The sequence below is a fragment of the Castor canadensis genome, chromosome 11 (genome assembly GCF_047511655.1).
Source record: "Castor canadensis chromosome 11, mCasCan1.hap1v2, whole genome shotgun sequence".
Lineage (NCBI taxonomy): Eukaryota > Metazoa > Chordata > Mammalia > Rodentia > Castoridae > Castor > Castor canadensis.
In genome coordinates, this window is record NC_133396.1 from 118222739 (window position 1) to 118240424 (window position 17686).

The window sequence follows — 17686 nt, forward strand, 5'->3', positions numbered from 1 at the left end:
ATTCTAGAATTTTAATACCACCTTGAAATCAGCCAATTGACTTGCATCTATTACCATAGAATGTATCCTGTTGTATATTTTCCCATGCCTAAATTATGATAGAAACCCTTAAAGTATCACAGGAGCTCGGTTTTACAGAATTTACTCACAACGAACTATCTCACTGCCACCTCATGCTGTTAATTTCACTTATAGAAAAAAAAACTGGTATTATTTTGAAGCCATAAAGATTAGTAATTGTATAATAGCATAGGCATGTGGAAGAAAATTTCAAATATTATAGAAGAGGAGTTTAGGCATCTAGACTCTAGCTAAGTTCCTTTTAAGCAATCTTATGAAGTGAAGTGCAATTGTAAGTATTTTACCCGGAAAGAGAGCTAATGAAGCTGAGGTCACTGGTTCAATTCCCATGTGAGCCATTAGCTTAACTTCATTCCATTGTCACAGACCTGCCACCTTCTTAACCCTGACTCACCATCCTTCATATTCATCCTAGTGGCTGCAAAGGAAGTTTGGCCAGATTGCTTGAACACATAAGCAAAAATCTACCCTCTTTGCTAGAAATATAAGTCAAAGGTCAAGCCCCAGTGATGTGACATCATCCCAGTATGGACAGACAAAATGATCATTATGACTGTTATTGTTATCATCAACACCAGGATCACAATCGTCTTCACTATGCCTGAAGTCCAGCATCATAGCTAAGAAAGCAGGTTCTGCAATCAGACTGTATCTGATTCTCAACTCAGGTCTTATTTATTAGTTCAACGACTTAGACAAGTTAGTTAATTCTGAAAACTTTATTTTCCTCAATTTCAAAATAGGTATGGTAAGTCTACCTTGTTTGTGTATTTATTGCATGCTGTTTTGGCCAAATGTGGTTAAAACAAATACATGAATAAAAATCAAAAGAAATTTCAAAAACAAAAGTGGGGCTGATAAAGGAGACTAAAAGAGGAGGAAAAGAAGGAAAGAAAGATAGCAAATAATAATGAGATATATCGCATCTGTATGTGAAATACATCACATCCTGACACAAGGAAACACTGAAAATAACACAGGTTAGGGGCAAAAGGGAGAGGAAGTGCAGTGGAGAAGGGTTACACCGACTTAAGCACAATGCATGTACAGTTATAATACGAAGACAAAAATCCCACTGAACAGTGAACAGATACCTAAACAATGAAGGACAAGAATGAAAAACAGGTCACTCTAAGGGGAGGTCACTAATGGGAGAGGAAGGGTAAAAGAAGGAAGTAAAGAAGGTGAATATGGTTGATGTACTTTGTATACAGTAATGATGTAAAGTATTTAAACCTGTTGAAATCAACCATATGAAGGGGACTAAGGTAAAAAAGAGAAAAATGGAGGGGATGAACCAATTTAGGATAATATGTATAATACATACATACATACACACACACACACACACACACACACACATATATATATATATATATATATATATATATAATACATATATACTTGGAAATGTCATAATGAAACTCCCTTACAGATATCTTAAACAAAGATTTCATTTTTCAAAACTTGAAGGACAGGAAGGTAAAACAGATCTTGTCTGGGGGTTGGTACCAGTAGGAGGGAGAAGGACATAAGGAAGGGGTGAAGGGGGACAAATATGGTGGAAATACTATGTATTCATGTATGAAAATGGAATAATGAGACTTGTTGAAAATATTCTAAGAATGGGTGCAGGAAGATAAAGGAGAATTATAGAGGGGGTGAATTTGACTAAGATATATTGTAAGCACTTTTGTAAATGTCACAATCTGCCCCCCAGTACAACAATAATATGCTAGTAAAAAGAAATTTTAAAAATTTTAAAAAAGAAAATTCAGAACAAAAATTTTTAACAACCACGTATACATTACACAGCTCAGTTGATGGTGAAGAATTCTCAGTCACACTGTGATAACAAGCACCGTTGCTGTGGTCACACAGACTAGTTAGTACTTGCTAAAAAGCATAGAACATTATTCTCTTACAGTTCTCAAGGTTAGAAGTCCCACACCAAATTGTCTTCAGGACCAACCTCTAAAGAATCCTACCTTCTTCAAACTTGTGATGACCCCAGGCATTCCTTTGCTTGTGGCAGCAACACTCCTGTCTCTCCCTGTGTCTTTACCTGACCATCATCTCCCTGTGTGTATCTGGCTCTCTCATGGTTTCTCTTTTCTCTTACAAAGATGTCAGTCACTGGATTTAGAGCACTCGCTAATCCAGATGACCTCATTTTAACTTAATTACATCTGCAAAGATTTGATTCCAAATAAAGTCAAATTCACCAGTACCAGGGATTAAGACCTGAAAATGTTTTTCTTTTTTTTTGGGGGGGGACACATTTCAATTCATGACAGCATGCAAAGCAGAAAAAAAGAAAGGAAGGAAGAAGAGGAGGAAGGGAGGAAAGAAGAAAGGGAGAAAGAGACACCCATAGATACCCAAGATGTTTGTAAAGCAGAGAGATACAGAAGATCAAATGCTAACATTTCTTTAGGAGAAATAAATATCTAAGGTGCCTCAAAAAACCACTAAGCCTTTACCTGTAAGCAATAGCAAAGTAACATCCTTAAATGTGAGGCAGAACCCTGAAAATGTACTTTTGGGCCATGAGTGGAAAACAGAATGAGACAAACAGATTTCTTCTTCTGGGCGGTAGCAAAACGCTGTAAGAATCTTGATACAATTTTGGTGAAATTATTTAACTCAGTTCTTGAACACTTTGAATCATGACTAGAAGAAAATTCTGCACCATGACCAGAGGAAATTGTGAAATATTGAGACAGACACTGTGAACCTGGCTTTGAAGGTATTGGAGGCTAGGTATCTAATGACCCCAGATTAGGTGATGATCTGAAGACAGTGTCTCCTCAGGATGGTCATGTGTTGTCCATAAAAGTCTCCATAAAAGTCTTTGTGTAGTCATAGCCGGATTTTGTCTATAAATACCATTTTCCTGTCCAGGCAGTCTTAAAACAAACAAAAATAGCGTGATTGGCTTCTGCCCAAAAGAGCTAAAGGGATGAAGAACTGGTGGTTTCACTCTATCATTGATTTTAAATATGATTTGGAAAGTGCTTTTCATATCACACCCAGTCTAGTTTTCTCCTTCTGCAGTGACACTCCATTTCCACTGGATAGACTCAAGTAAATATGTTGACATTATGACCAAATACAGCTCCCTGTAGCAAAACTCTCAGCAGGAGGATCTGTACATTTGGTCACAGTTCTGATTCTATTTAAGGGTTTATCTGTCTGCAATGAGATTATGGAAAGGAGCACAAGTAGAGGAAGAATATGATGAGGGATTCTGATATTTGAAAATGGATGAGTTTCCCAAAAGATGAGCATAAAACTCTCAGGATCAAATTCAGACAGTGAGCAGGCAGGTTGCCAGCTTTGTAATTACATCTTGAATTGAGCTGTAATCCTCATCACTTCTGAAAACAATAAGAATATAAAAATGATAAACCACATTTTAAAAATACTGATATTTGCTTAGAATTCCTAATAAAATATTTTCTTGACACTTTGGTTAAGGCTGGAGAGTTACAAAAATAATAATATGTTTTGTGTAAGGAAGATAAAGGAAATAATGTATTTTCAAAGAGGAAAAGGAAACTGAGAATTTTGTAGAAGGAAAAAAAAGAAACCATGTATTTCATGAGGAAAAAAAGAAATTATGTATTTCGTTTTCTGCAAAATTAAAACTTATACGAGTCTTTTTCTTTTCTTTTCTTTTTTTAACAAAACAACCTTTAGGTTTACAACCTATGAGTATAAGCTCCTTGTACACAACAGTATGGGTTTTACACCAAGCCAAGAAACGACCATTACAACACTAGCTGGCCTTCCAAGGAGAGGAGCTGATCTCACTGCCCGTGTTCTTAGCCTCACAGCCATAGATGTGAGATGGGCTCAGCAAAGTAAGTAAGCTGCTCATATCTCTCTTCCCCTTCATGTGTTAATACCCAAAGGAATTAAACATGGGCATATTAAAAATAAAGACAAAAAAAAAAACAAGATCCTTACGCTGTTCTTCTATTTTTTTTTTAAATTTTTATTAGAACATATTCATTATACCAGGAGGATTCATTGTGACTATTCTGAATATGCTTATTTTATACATTGGTTAGATCACCACCATCATCTCTCTCTCCCTCAACCCCATCCCCATTCCACTTAAAGAAATTGCAAGAGGTGTCTTTGTTCTAATTCATATAAGTATATGACGTCCATCAACCATATCCCCCCACCTTCATTTCCTTCATTCACCGTCTCCCTCCCACAAGTACTCCACACACTGTACCTATTTTACAGTCCTGTCCTTCATTATTAATTCTTAAATGATGCTTCTTAAGAAGCAAACTGTCATACTTTTTCAACTTTCTTGGACTTGATTGTCCACTCCATATTCCCTTTTGATGGGGAATGTAGTTATTGCCACCATAGCAACTTGACAGAGTTGTGATAGAAATGTCCTGCAGTATCTTGGTACAATGCACTATTGTGTAGCTTTCTGCAGAGCCACCCCCCACATCTTGTAAATGTTATTTGTTAGCAAGAACTACAACTACATGATAGGACTGTTTTTTGAGTGAATAATTTTTAGTGCTGGTTGTGGACAGAATTCCAACTGGATACAAGGGCAAAAACACCTGGACAACATCACTGGGGTCACTTCAATAATCTAAGCACTGACCTTGATTCTCATCAGACCACCTCTTCATCTGGATTTGAAAGAGCTCACAGAGGAATAGAGGAATCTCATTTCTTCTTGCAACTTTGAAAACAATAATAATTGAAATTTCAGAGCTACTTAGTCAGTGGATAGCATTTAACACGTGATCTGTTAATCTGTGGAGATCCATTATTACAATCATAAAAAAAACTCTGAATTTACCATGGAAACATATATTGTAATCATTTCTTGCCAGTATTACTTGAGTCCTGGCAAATACTTGAATTAAAACATGTTCAGGTATTACCAAATATTGAGAAATATCTGGTTTGCAAAGGCTCAATTAAAATAATTTGTTTTATGTTGAAAATCCTGCCCACTGAGCTAATTATCTATTATTACGTTAAAGATATAAAATTACTACTGATTGGGCAGTAGTAACCACATAATTTTGAGCCAGCCTTGAGTTTTATTACAACCTAAGAAAAGAAATACTTCACTTAGAACACCTGAGTAAATTTTCTCCAATGTTCAATGTTCTATGATGTCAAAGGAGAGTTGAAACCAATATTTGGTGTCATTAATTGTAAATTAAAATCAGTACTTGTGTTGGTCAGAGTTCTGTCACTTGGAAAAAACAACTGAAATAAATCAACTTGTAAGGAGGAAAGCTTATTTTGACATATGGTTTCAGAGTTTAGCCCAGGGTTAGTCAGTTAGCTCTGCTGCTTTGAGGCCTGTGTGTGGCGTGGTACTAACATCACAGAAGGAATACATGGCAAAGGAAGATGCTCACAGCAGGGCAGCCAATAAGCCAAGAGTGTGGCAGAAGAGGACCAGGGTCTCTATATCCCCTGCAAGGGCACACTCCCCAATGACCTAACTTCCTTCCACTAGGCCCCACCACCTCCCACCTTCTAGTAGTGCCAAGGGCAGGAGACTGACCCTTTAGCATATAGAGCCTTTGGGGAAAATTCTGGATCCAAAATACAGGAGTACTGGTTATGATGATCTAGATTGCCACCAAATAACCCATTTAAAAAAAATTAACTCTAAGGTTTTTGTAAAGTTGTGGGTTTCTACTGATCTGTGGCACTCATACTGAGATCATTCAAGCTATTTTAACAAGTTAATTGGTCTTATGATTATCCACTGAAACACCTCTGGGGAAAATGCAGTTTTTATCTAGGAATAAATTTTTGTATGTAATATTTTCACTCATCTCCCCCTTCCTCTCTGCTCCACCTCACCGTCTGATTCACCTTAAAAGCCTGCTCATAAAGGTAGGCTCCGCGCCCCCTTGTGACATTTGAATACTTCGGTGAAGATCCAGCTGCTGAATTTTCACCAAAATAGGTCCTTTATGTTATAATTGCATGCCTGAAGTAAGCATGCTTATAAAAACTGACAAACCTAATAGATCTGAAGCAGCTCGCTGAAGTTTCATTACCTTAGTAATCTGAACCTCTGACCTTCGGGATGTAGGTAATGCAATCTGCTGTTATTTCCATTCATACCTTAGAAATTTTTCAGATAACTATTTGTGAGCACAAAGGTTAAGTCTGAGAAGAGGGTCAGCTTTGCAAAAGCTTCTTGCATTATCATTTTCTTCCTTTGTGCCACCTGCTATCTTAAGTAAATTAACTGCCCACTCCTGTACAAAAAGGCCACCTCATTTTTGCAACTTTAATTTTGAATTGTTTTCTTGATTGGTAGAAAAAAATTGTACCTAGCTTACTATGCTAAACAGCACAAAACTATAGATTTAACATATCTAGCAGTTGAAAATCATATGAATAAATTTATATATATATATATTTCCTCAGTAAAAATTGCCTTTCAAAATTTCATGAAAAATATTTTTACAAGCATATTCTTTCTTTGCTATGATGCTCTGTGTATGTTATGAAATGTGAGGTAGAAAATATCCATGCATTTCTTCAATTTGATTTTTTTGGGGGAACAGATTATTTTAAATTGGCAACATATAGGCCATATTTTCTTTCTCTGGTTTCCATGCCTGCAGCATCTTTGTGTGTGTGTGTGTGTGTGTTGTACTGAGGCTTGAACTCAGGGTCTTCACCTTGAGCCACTCCACCAGCCTTGCTTCATGTGGGTTTTTTTCGAGATAGAGTCTCGAGAGCTATTTGCCCAGGCTGGTGTAGAACTATGATCTCCTGATCTCTGCTTCCCGAGTCTCTAGGATTTCAGTCATGAGCCACTGGCGCCCAGCCTGCCTACAGCATTTTTTTTTTTAAAATATTATTTTGCCACCATGTAACAATCAAAAGATTTCACATAAAGATGATGAGTTTGACATTCATCTTAAAAGTCAAATGATTGGGTGAAACTTTTCCTGCACTGCTAAAAAGAAAATATCAACAAGCACTGAATAGTGACCATTCCTTTAGGTAGGGGTGCCCTCACGATCTGGCATAGTGCCCATCTTCCAGGTCCCAGTAGAAACATGAGCTCCTTGCCCTTCTTTACAGAAAAAGAAATACTCTGGCCTAAATATTACAACATATTGGTGGTAAAAAAGATCACACTTTTAAAAAAAAGCATTAAGAAAAAAACACCTTCACTTAAATTGTTGATCCTCAAAAGAGTCTGAAGAAATAGAAACTAGCATTTAGTCCTTAGCAAAAATTATAGTTAGTAAATAGCAATTCCCAAACTCACATTTAAAGCTTAGGCATCAAATCTGCTACTTCTCATGTATTTTGCCCTAATGGTTATTAGCATCTTATCAAGAATGATTTGATAAGATCCTTCCCATTTTAACTGCTTTCTGTAAAACAAAAGGCAAATAAGAAAATGCTTACAGAAGGGAGTGTGGCTGTGCTTCCTTGGAGGCTGACCCACTGACAAGGTCAAAGAATTCCAGACAAGACTGTGTGATGGCTCACACCTTATAATTCCAGACATCTAGGAGGCAGAGATCAGGAAGATCATGGTTTGAGGCCACCCCTGGCAAAAGAAAAAAACAAGTTGGTGAGCCCCCCCCCATCTTAATCAGTAAGCTGAGTGTGGTGGCACTCATCTGTAGTCCCAGCTATGTAGGAGGCATAAGTAGACTTGCAGTGAGAGGCCAGCCCTGGGCAAAACTGCAAGACCCTACCTGAAAAATAACTAAAGCAAAAAAGAGGTGGGGCTGTGGCTCCATTACCACCACTACTATGACTCCCCCTGAAAAAAGGATGGCAAGAAAAGAACAAAAAGCATCCTGGAGGTAGTAAAAGAGGGTACTGGCAAAGAGGATGTGAGCTGTTATCTCAGTGCTCACAATAGCTCACTGTCTCCCACTAGCTCATCCACATCTTCAGGTGCCATTCCTGTCCCGTATTACTCTTGCCTTGTTCCTTTTTCCCTCTTTTTCTTCCATTGTCCATCTTCCCTCTTTCTCTTTTTCTGTTCCTCCCTCTTTTCTTTTTTCCAAATATTTTCTTCTGCAAATATTTACTCATCACTTCCTTTGTCCTGGGCACTTGGTGTACAACATTAATGACCTGATTCTTGTATGATATTATCAGTGAGCTCCCCAGAAAATTTATTAAGTATAAAAGTATCACTATTAAGAAAGAATTTAATAGCACAGAAAAGCATCTGCCTCTTCCTCATCTCTTAATCAGAAACCAGATTTTATAATAGGATGAATTTCTGACTTTGTGTAAATTTATCTGATCTATGTAATAATAATTTAAATAGTTCTAAGTCTCACCACCTCTAACCACTGTTGTTAGCTTACCCTGTTCCTTGGCTCTCTTTCCCACCATTCTGGTTATCAAAGCAAATAGACAGTACCACTGCCTTCCCTCCCATTTGTTCTGCTCCTGTCATAATCTTGTCCTCTATCCTGTTCTCTACTGACGTGCTCCTCTTACAATCAGTGATTATCATCTAATGACCTAATCAATGCTCTCCTATGTACTTCTTTGTGGGGACCAGCACTATTCTATTAAGGATCCCTTACTGTCTGAAATGTTCCCCTAAGCATTATCAACCTCCCATCTCACCAACGACTTCTTTGCCTCATCTCCAGAGTCTTCCTTTCATAGACCAATTCGCCTGTTGGTGATTCCATCTGTTCTTACAGTCTCAAATTTTTCTAACTAAAAAAATGATTGAAAAGCCATATGGATAAATGATTTTAAAAATAGGCTTTAGAATCAGGGAGAGAAATTTGAATCTCAGTTCCAATATTTTCTAACATTATAACATAGATCAAGTCACTTAAACTCATGAGATCCTAGGTTCCTAAGCTGAGATAATGCAGATAATAATAATTGCCCTAAAATGTTGTGATAATTAAATGAAATAATGTTTTTAGCACTTAGTAATCATTTAGTATTGGCTTAAGGTATTATTCTATTTCTGAAATGTACATGGTGTTTTCAACATCATTTTACAAAAGATGAAACAAATTGGGAAACCTTGTCTAATAAAATCTTGGACATAGTGTAAGACATTCTGTAGTGGGTACAAATGTATAAAAAATATGTAACTTTATTATAAGTAACCTGATCTAGCTAAAAGGTAGAACTTGGTAAATCTAGTTGCTGTGGAAGTAATCACTAGCTATTTCATGGTATCTGTTTTCCTTTTCCTGGTTACATCTAATCTAGAGATTGCATTTGCCAGCTTTCCTTGCAATTAGTTGTGGCCATGTAAAATGCCAGTAGAATATGTTGGTATCAATGAAATATAAGATGTGTATCTTTCAGGCTTTAACTATAGCACATTGGGTATGTACCTACTTGTTCCTTCTCCACCCTTCCTCTTGACTGGAATCTGGACTTGGCCATGCTGTCAGTGTCAAAGTGATCCAAAGTTACATAAGAGAAAGCACCTGGGTATTTTAAGACCACTTGGGCAAAATCTGTTATGCTCACATTGAGGCGATGGTGTGAGATATAAATGAACATTGATTTTATTTAAATCACTGCATTTGGGAGATTTTTGTTTATAAGCTAACGCATCCCTCTTGGTCCACATTAATTCATTTAAAGAGAAGAAATTAGCTATCCTGTTTTCATACCCAAATGTTGTATGTTGAATAATAATGTATCTAATATACTCTCTGGCAGGCCACCAATATGAAACAATGAAGACTAAGGTAGCTCAGGAATTTCCAAAGAGCAGTTACTAGTTATTGACTGATGCATAAACTACATAGAAGACATGAAATACATTGTTAGGAAAACTAAGGAGGCTGACTTGTATCATTGTCTAAGAATAAAATGTTCCTACTTCCTCATGTAAGCATTATCTACCCTCAGATAAAGAATTTTTTCAGGAAGAAGTTTGATAAGCTCAAATTTTCCCAGAATGACTTAATTGATGACAGATAGCTCTACAGTGTAGAATGTGGAAAATCAGGATCTAATTTGGAGAATCCATGAGCAATATTAACACTTCTATTACAAAATAAATTTATCAGGGATCTTTTGGGTTTTCACATTTGAACAAAATTACCTCTCAATGAGGCTGTAAATGAGAGACAACTGAAGAACTCATTCCTAGATAAATAAATTAGGAGACCTATAGAATGGAAATTTTACTATAATTGAACTAGATCAGGACAAGAAACTTTGTTGTAAAGGGCCGTATAGTAAATACTTCAGACTTTCCAGACACTACAGTCTCTGTTGAAAGGACTCAACTTTGCCACTTTGCAAGTGAACACCAATAGATGATTAACAAGGCCCGGCTGAGTTCCAATCAAACTCTTTAGGACACCAAGATTTGATTTCATATAATGTTATATCTCATAAAACACTATCCTTCTTTTAATTTTTGCCCACAACCAGCTTAAAACATAAAAAAAAAAAATTTAGCTCACAGGGTTCATAGGGTGTGTAAAGACAATTGGTAGACTACATTTGCCCTCCAGGCCAGATTAAACTAATGGACCATAGTTTGCTGACCCCTGATCTAGATGCAAAAGAAATAGAGGACATAATTGACACTGATAATGATCTCCAAAAGATAATCCAGAGCATGTAAGGAGTATAATTTAATTGCTATTCCAGGAAGACTTTCAACTAGCCCACATGTCATGGACTGAATGCTGTGTTCCTCTACAATTCACATATTGAGTTCCTAACTCAGAATAGCCATATTTTGAGATGGGATTTTTAAGTAAGTAATTAAGGTTAAATGAGATCATAAGGGTTGGACCCTGATTTGCTAGGACTTGTGTATATAAGGAGACAACAGAGCTCTCTCTAAGTCTCTCTACCTCTATCTCACTCTCTCTCTCTCTCTCTCTCTCTCTCTCTCTCTCCCTCCCTCTGTGAACAAAGGAAAGCACAGGTGAGGTCTCATTAAGAAAGCAGCTGTCCATAAGCCTGGGAGGGAGCCCTCATCAGAAACCAAATTAGCCAGAACTTTGATAATAGTGAGAAATAAGTTTTATTGTTCAAGCCACTCAGTTTATAATATTTTGTTGTGGCAGTCTGAGCAGATTAATACACATGTAACAACTATTTAAAATTATTTGGTACTCGATTACAGAAGAGAACAATTTGTTCTATATTTGAAAATTTTCTCTAGCTGAGACCACATTTCTGACAAAAATTGGAAATCACCACCAAAAATGGCATTTGATAGCAAAGATCATGTCCAGCAGTTACAGCTTTCTTCATTTCAATAAAGTTGACCTGATATGCTATAGCTCCAGCAATGCCTTCTCAGATAAATTTATGTGGCTCACAATGGGCTATATGTAACAGAATTAGAATATCTGAGAAAATATTTCTAAAATGCATATCTTAAATATAGTTTTAAAAGCAATCTAAAAAGAAATTCCCATTCCTTCCAATTATTTCAAATACAAAATAGTATTTATGCCTCAGTTCTCAATTATATAACTGTAGCTTTTTTTCCTTTAACTTTTTTTCCCTTTAACTTTGAAGTTTACCTAGTTGCCACAAAAAAACACTTCAAACTCAAGAAGTCTCAAATGAAACAACTTTCTAAACCTCCATCCTATAATTTTGCCCATGCTTTTTATATTTTTAAATGGGATTTGTCCAGAAGTCCAAACCAAGAACCTGCAATATATCTGTGTTATTTCCTTATCCCTTTCTAGACTTTTATGGGCCATTTATCCTTTCCTCTAACATGTTCACCATCCCATAGGGCCTTTGAGTCTCCCCCTGGGTGGGAAAACTAAAGACATCAAAGATGGCCAATTGCTCCTAACACCTTAGTCAAAATATGGTCACATGACTTCAGCCAGATGCAAAGGTTCAGAAAATGTAGTCCAGTTACTGGATAAGCACATTGGTCCTGGTGAGTTCTAGGAATATTTGCCATAACTATTATCTTTCTGGTGTATTTTAAATGCTATTTGTAGTTAATGATGCCTTCTTCTATTTTCCCTTTCTATTTTATGTATAATAAATAACTTAATATACCAGTACTTTTCATGCCTTTCTCACCTGTCACTTTCAATGTTTGGTTTATAAATTGTTATTGTTAAATACTATTTACACAAGTATTTTCTTAATATAGCTTAGTACTTATCATTAATTCTTAAACTTTCCCAATCTTGAATTTTGGATCTTGATCCATATTTCTGTCTTCTGGAGAATATTAGGAAATAGGGCCTAGATGGAGGTAGTAGGTCACTGGGGGTGTGCCTTGAAAGCTATACCTGGTCCTCTATCGCTTCCTCTCTCCCTCTCTTTCTCTCTTTCCCTGCCTTCCCCTCTCTCTGCTTCCTGCCCACCATAAGGTCAACAGCCTCTTCCTCCACAGGATTCTACCTCTATGATATTCAGCCTCACCTCAGGCCCAAGATAATGGAGTCAGCCAATCAAAAACTGAGTCCTGAACCCTGAACCAAAATACATAATTTTCCCTTTAAGTTGTTCTCTTAGGTATTGTGATCACTGCTACAAATAGCTAACTTTCACACTTCATTCTTTGATACTGTGCATTTTTAACTCTGCAAATTTTTTTTCAATGTAGGTTTTAGTTCTGCCATTACTTTTTATATTTCTTTGCTTTTGTTTCTTTCTTTTTTATTTTTTTGCCTTGTTTGGTAGTACTGGCATATGAACTCAGGGCCTCACACTTGCTAGGCAGGAGCTCTACTACTTGAGTCAATCCATCAGCCCTGCTTTTCTTTCTTATTCAAAGGAGATACCTTCTCTTCTCTGTCTTCCTGTCTTTTTTTTTTTTATGATTCTAAGCACCTGATTCATAGAGGGTTCTTTTTCATAAAGTCATGTCCTTTGTCATTTGGGGAAACACCATGCAAATATTTTATACAACTTTCACCATCTTCTCTTAGAAATAATAGCATACAGAAAATAATTCTTCATGTAAAGTTTCTAGACCATGTTTCCCTTATGAAATATGTAACATATATTCCGCTCTAAAAAAGGAGAAATGCTTTCAGTTCCAGCTTTTCTCAATAGACAGGGAAGGTAAACTTTACTTGCCTCCAATCCTAGCTACTTCAATATCAATATCCTTCTTCTCTCAGAGGTAAATTCAAGGTTAGCAGCTTTTAATTTTGTGCTGGTCTGTTGAGCTAAGCATATGTCTTTTGTTTCTCAAAACTGTTCAGTGACTAGGAAGAAACCATTGAACTTTAAAGACCTTATTTGAACAGTGATAAGGTATACTCCTACGCATGTACTGCTCCCAAAATTTCTCAATTGATGACAAGCAACGCAAAGATACTATTTGTGTTTTGGACTCTGGACTGCGACATCTACATGAATGAAGAAAGAGAAGTGCCAAAATAGATTTGGCAAAAGGCAGGATAAGATAAAAATCTGGCACTTGTCCAGAGATATTTCCTGTTTCTGGTCTCAAGATGCCCTATAGTACACAGTAAGACATAAACAATGGGAATGAACCACTGTCTTTCCTGTCTTCCTTGGGACAATAGCTTCCGTTGGATTTCAAAGGGGATGACATATAGTACAAGGTTAAGAATGAGCATGTAATAGGATTTCATCTAGACATTGACATATAATTTATGCTCACCTTGAACTCATGGTCCTAGTCCCAATAGTTTAAATGTATATATCTAGGTATGTTAATTGGACTTGGTAGAGATATAAGGCACATTTAATAACACAAGTAAAATCCCTTTATATTTATAAGTAGAATTTGGAAGCACTTCATAATAGCATAAGGGCTTGACTTTCTAATTAGCCTGCTTACTTAAAGTACTTGTAGTTTACATGAACTTCAAATCTAACATATTGTCCACTATACTGCAACAACCACAATTAATAATACTGTAAGTAATATCTCTAATGAGAAAAAGAACTTTCACACTGGGTTTTCTGAACTTGACTGGTACTATCATTTAGGAAATATTAAAAGTTATGAATAAGCATTCCTGTGCATGAATAATTATGACTTCATTGTTAAGCATGTTTACAATTCAGAAAATAGAACCATCTCAATCCCTAGAGTTTTCCAAATCAGTTTTTAATGGTTTCCTATATAAACTCTTCCAACTGTTCTGTCACACCATTCCTTTTTAAATTTTGCTAGAGATAAAGTAGAAGCAGTACCATGCTTAAGAAAAATGAAAACAAAATTAAAATCTTGGCATTCATTTTTTCAATGTAAGATCTTCATGCAAAGGAATCCTTAAAAGGAAGTCCTATAAATTCCTAAAGTCGTGTAACTTTACATGACAGGTTAGAGAAATCGTACTTCAATAACCATAAAGAGAAATGCTACTTTTTCCTTCCAATATGTGGACTAGTGGTGCTAAACTGGTTTGGATGTATAATTTGACGTGGACTTTTAGAAAATTTTAAGCCAGCATTCTACCCTCAATCTAGCATAAACCAAGGCAAGGGTCCTTGGTTAAAGTCTTCAAAAAGAATACTGATGCAAGTAAAGCAGTAAACTACTTCCTAACTTAAACATATGATGGTTCTTGCATCTTGTTTTTAAATAATCACTGGGGCCAGATAGCAAGAAGTAGAGCTTAGGACAAAGAATGAAGAAACTGGGTAGAAGAAGAGGATAAAACCAATAGACTAGTTTTTGACCGTACAACGATTGAGGAATTGATGAATTATATCTGAGACACAGGTAGTGATTAATTTTGGTATCTTTTAAGAGCTTGTTTACATCATAGAAACACTTTGACTAAAGTGGTTGTAATCCACTGTAATCCCAGCACTTGGGAAACTGAGACAGGAGAATCTCAATTTTATAGCCCAGGATATATCCTGTTTCAACAACAACAACAACAAATAGCCAAAACCAAACAAAAAATAACAGTGAATTAGAACAGAATGAGAGCCTTGACTAAAAATTTACATACCATTCTTGGATCCTAGTGAGCCAGTCCCTAAGGAAAATATGCATATAGGCTTGCTATATGGACAGTTTACATAAAAAGGTATCTATGTGAGAATTCTAAGTGCAATTTAGTGAACTTTGTTAACAAGTTAAAAAAAAATGTTTTTAGGATCTGTGTCAAGAAATTTCTTCATTTGTATTAGCATAGACCTTTCCATGGGATTATGTTACTTATGAAAGTAGTTGTTCATGTGTTAGATACTTTTATTTTACTTAGTTTCTTTTCATAACAGTTATATCAAAGTTTTGAAAAGATTTGAAAAACTATAAGTAGCATAATTAAAATATTTAAAGGAAACTTGAAAGTTTATGTTCCTATAAAAACATAGGAAAACATGTGCTTTAAAAAGTACAATCTAACACCATTAGCACCACCACAGAGAAGGTTCCAGAACATTTTATAAAGCAGAGTTTCCACTTGCTTTCTTTTCTCCCATGCTAGTAATAGCTAATGATAGAATTTACCTTCTGTCTTGCCTTCTTAAGGTCCTTTTAGATCGGCCACATTTATAATGTTCTGCACTTACTGTTAACAGCTTTTCAAGAACTACAGGGTGATGTTGAAAATTATACACTCCTTTGGAGTTCTGCTACCTCAAATGAATTCCTAAAAATCCTCCCAGATGTAAACTTTTATGTCATTGGCCACTTAAACCCAAACACAAAATATCGGATTTTTATCTCTGTCTACAATGGAGTCCACAGCATCAACAGCACAGTACTGCACATAACCACTTGCGATGGGGGTGAGTCCAGATTCTAAAAGATACTTGGCTTCAGGGATGCCAGTGAAATTGATTGATTCTTTCTAGAGTTGAGATCAATCATCCCTCCATTATAAAATTTCCGGTGTGGGAGGGAAGGGGGTTGGGGCTAAAATGCTTAAGTGCTTGCTGTTGTCAAGTGGCAGATCAATAAGTGGTCCCATTGAAACAGCAGCACAAGACTCTAATAATGGGATATTAGCCCAGTTTGCTTCCATTCTGTTCAGCGAATACTTACTTTGGAGCTGAGTTCACATCAATAAATAGTGACGTTTAGGAACTATTTTTTTCTTTAAGATTTGCTCTCCAAAGCGGTATGCTTTTCAAAACAACAGCCAAGCAAGCCCGGTAAGGGCCCTCCCTGAGTCACCAGAAATGGTAGGTGGAAGTTCAGCCACTGAGAAAAATTGCCTATGACTCATTTCTAAGCCAGTTAGCAAGGAGGAGAAAGCAGGGAAGTAACTTGTACATCTGAAATGTATTTGGAATGGTCTTTGTAATCTTTTTGGCTTTATAAAGTCTCATTATAAACATTATAATATCATTACCTCCCAAGCAAGTCATTAGCAGAGCCCTTTAAGTGTGGAACCCATTTCCCTTTGTGGTGCCAAAGGTCAACACCTTTTGTTTATAAAATAGGATGAATCACAAGGACAATTTTTCAACTAGTTAAGATGGGTTCTTATGATAAAAATAGGTCTTTGCATAGTTATTTCTGACATGCTTGAATAATTGTGTAATTTAACGCTAAGCAAGATTTTTTTCTAATGTTAGATTTCATCATTACCTATGGTAATCAACATTCAGAATCATTTACATAATGACAATATTGCATTATTGCTTCATATTGCTTGAGTTACATGCTAGTAACATCAAATGATTTTTCACGTTCCACCAGCCCCGATGCATTTGAGTTTTATTTTTTGCTTAAGAAGCAAATTTCCTTTTCTTCTCTCCCCACCCCCCACCTGGGAGGTAGAGAGTGAAAGAATGGAAAAAAGACAAATAATAGATATGTGTTAGAGGTGTAGACGGGTGAATAATTTATCATCATATCCCACTGGTCACATAGTATTGAAGATTAGCGCTATGCTGATGGTATAAAGCACTTTGCCACCAATTCTTATGGTTTCTAACTGAGAGTATAATAAGCCAATTTACAGAGGATTTCAGACTGTGATAACTTCATCAGAGGGAAGCAGATAAGCAAGGAACCCTTTGCTAAGCCTAAATACTAATCTGCATTTAGTTTAACAAGTGCTTTTTCAGAGACAGCTGGAGTTTATTCATTTCTTCCTTTAATTCTAGAGCCTCAGGGCATGCTTCCTCCAGAGGTTGTCATCATCAACAGTACAGCTGTACATGTCATCTGGACATCTCCTTCAAACCCAAATGGTGTTGTCACTGAGTATTCTGTCTATGTAAATAATAAGCTCTACAAGACTGGAATGAATGTGCCTGGGTCATTTATTCTGAGAAGGCTGTCTCCGTTCACTATCTATGACATTCAGGTTAGAGCATTGTTTTCTGATGGTTAAGCTTATGGATATGTTAAATAAAACATGTTGATCTATGTCTGTAAGTTGTTATTCTCTGACCTGGCTACAGATTATTTATTTGGTGGGAATGGGAAGAGAGAAGAGGAAAATTGATCAGAATTAAATCTGTTTGCTGTGGACAAGCATGTGAATCTCTGGAGAGGGAACCATGATAAGATGGAAAACGATGGTGATGAGGATGGTGATGAAATTCTTACTGGCAAAATAAAGCTAATCACGCAATCTAAATACATCTTGCTGGTTGCCTTCTTCCTCAATCTTTTACTGATATCAATATAAGAATCAGCCTGTGAATGTAGAGATACTCTTTC

General features: G+C 36.3%; 1 protein-coding gene across 1 annotated transcript in view; it reads left to right on the forward strand.

Annotated features, from left to right (window-relative positions):
• Positions 1 to 17686, forward strand: part of Ush2a (usherin) — a 759580-nt gene that overhangs the window by 536031 nt on the left and 205863 nt on the right. The window contains exons 43-45 of the mRNA XM_074048325.1: positions 3784 to 3947; positions 15589 to 15798; positions 17125 to 17327. Coding sequence (XP_073904426.1) covers positions 3784 to 3947; positions 15589 to 15798; positions 17125 to 17327 — 577 coding nt within the window. The remainder of the gene's footprint in view (positions 1 to 3783; positions 3948 to 15588; positions 15799 to 17124; positions 17328 to 17686) is intronic.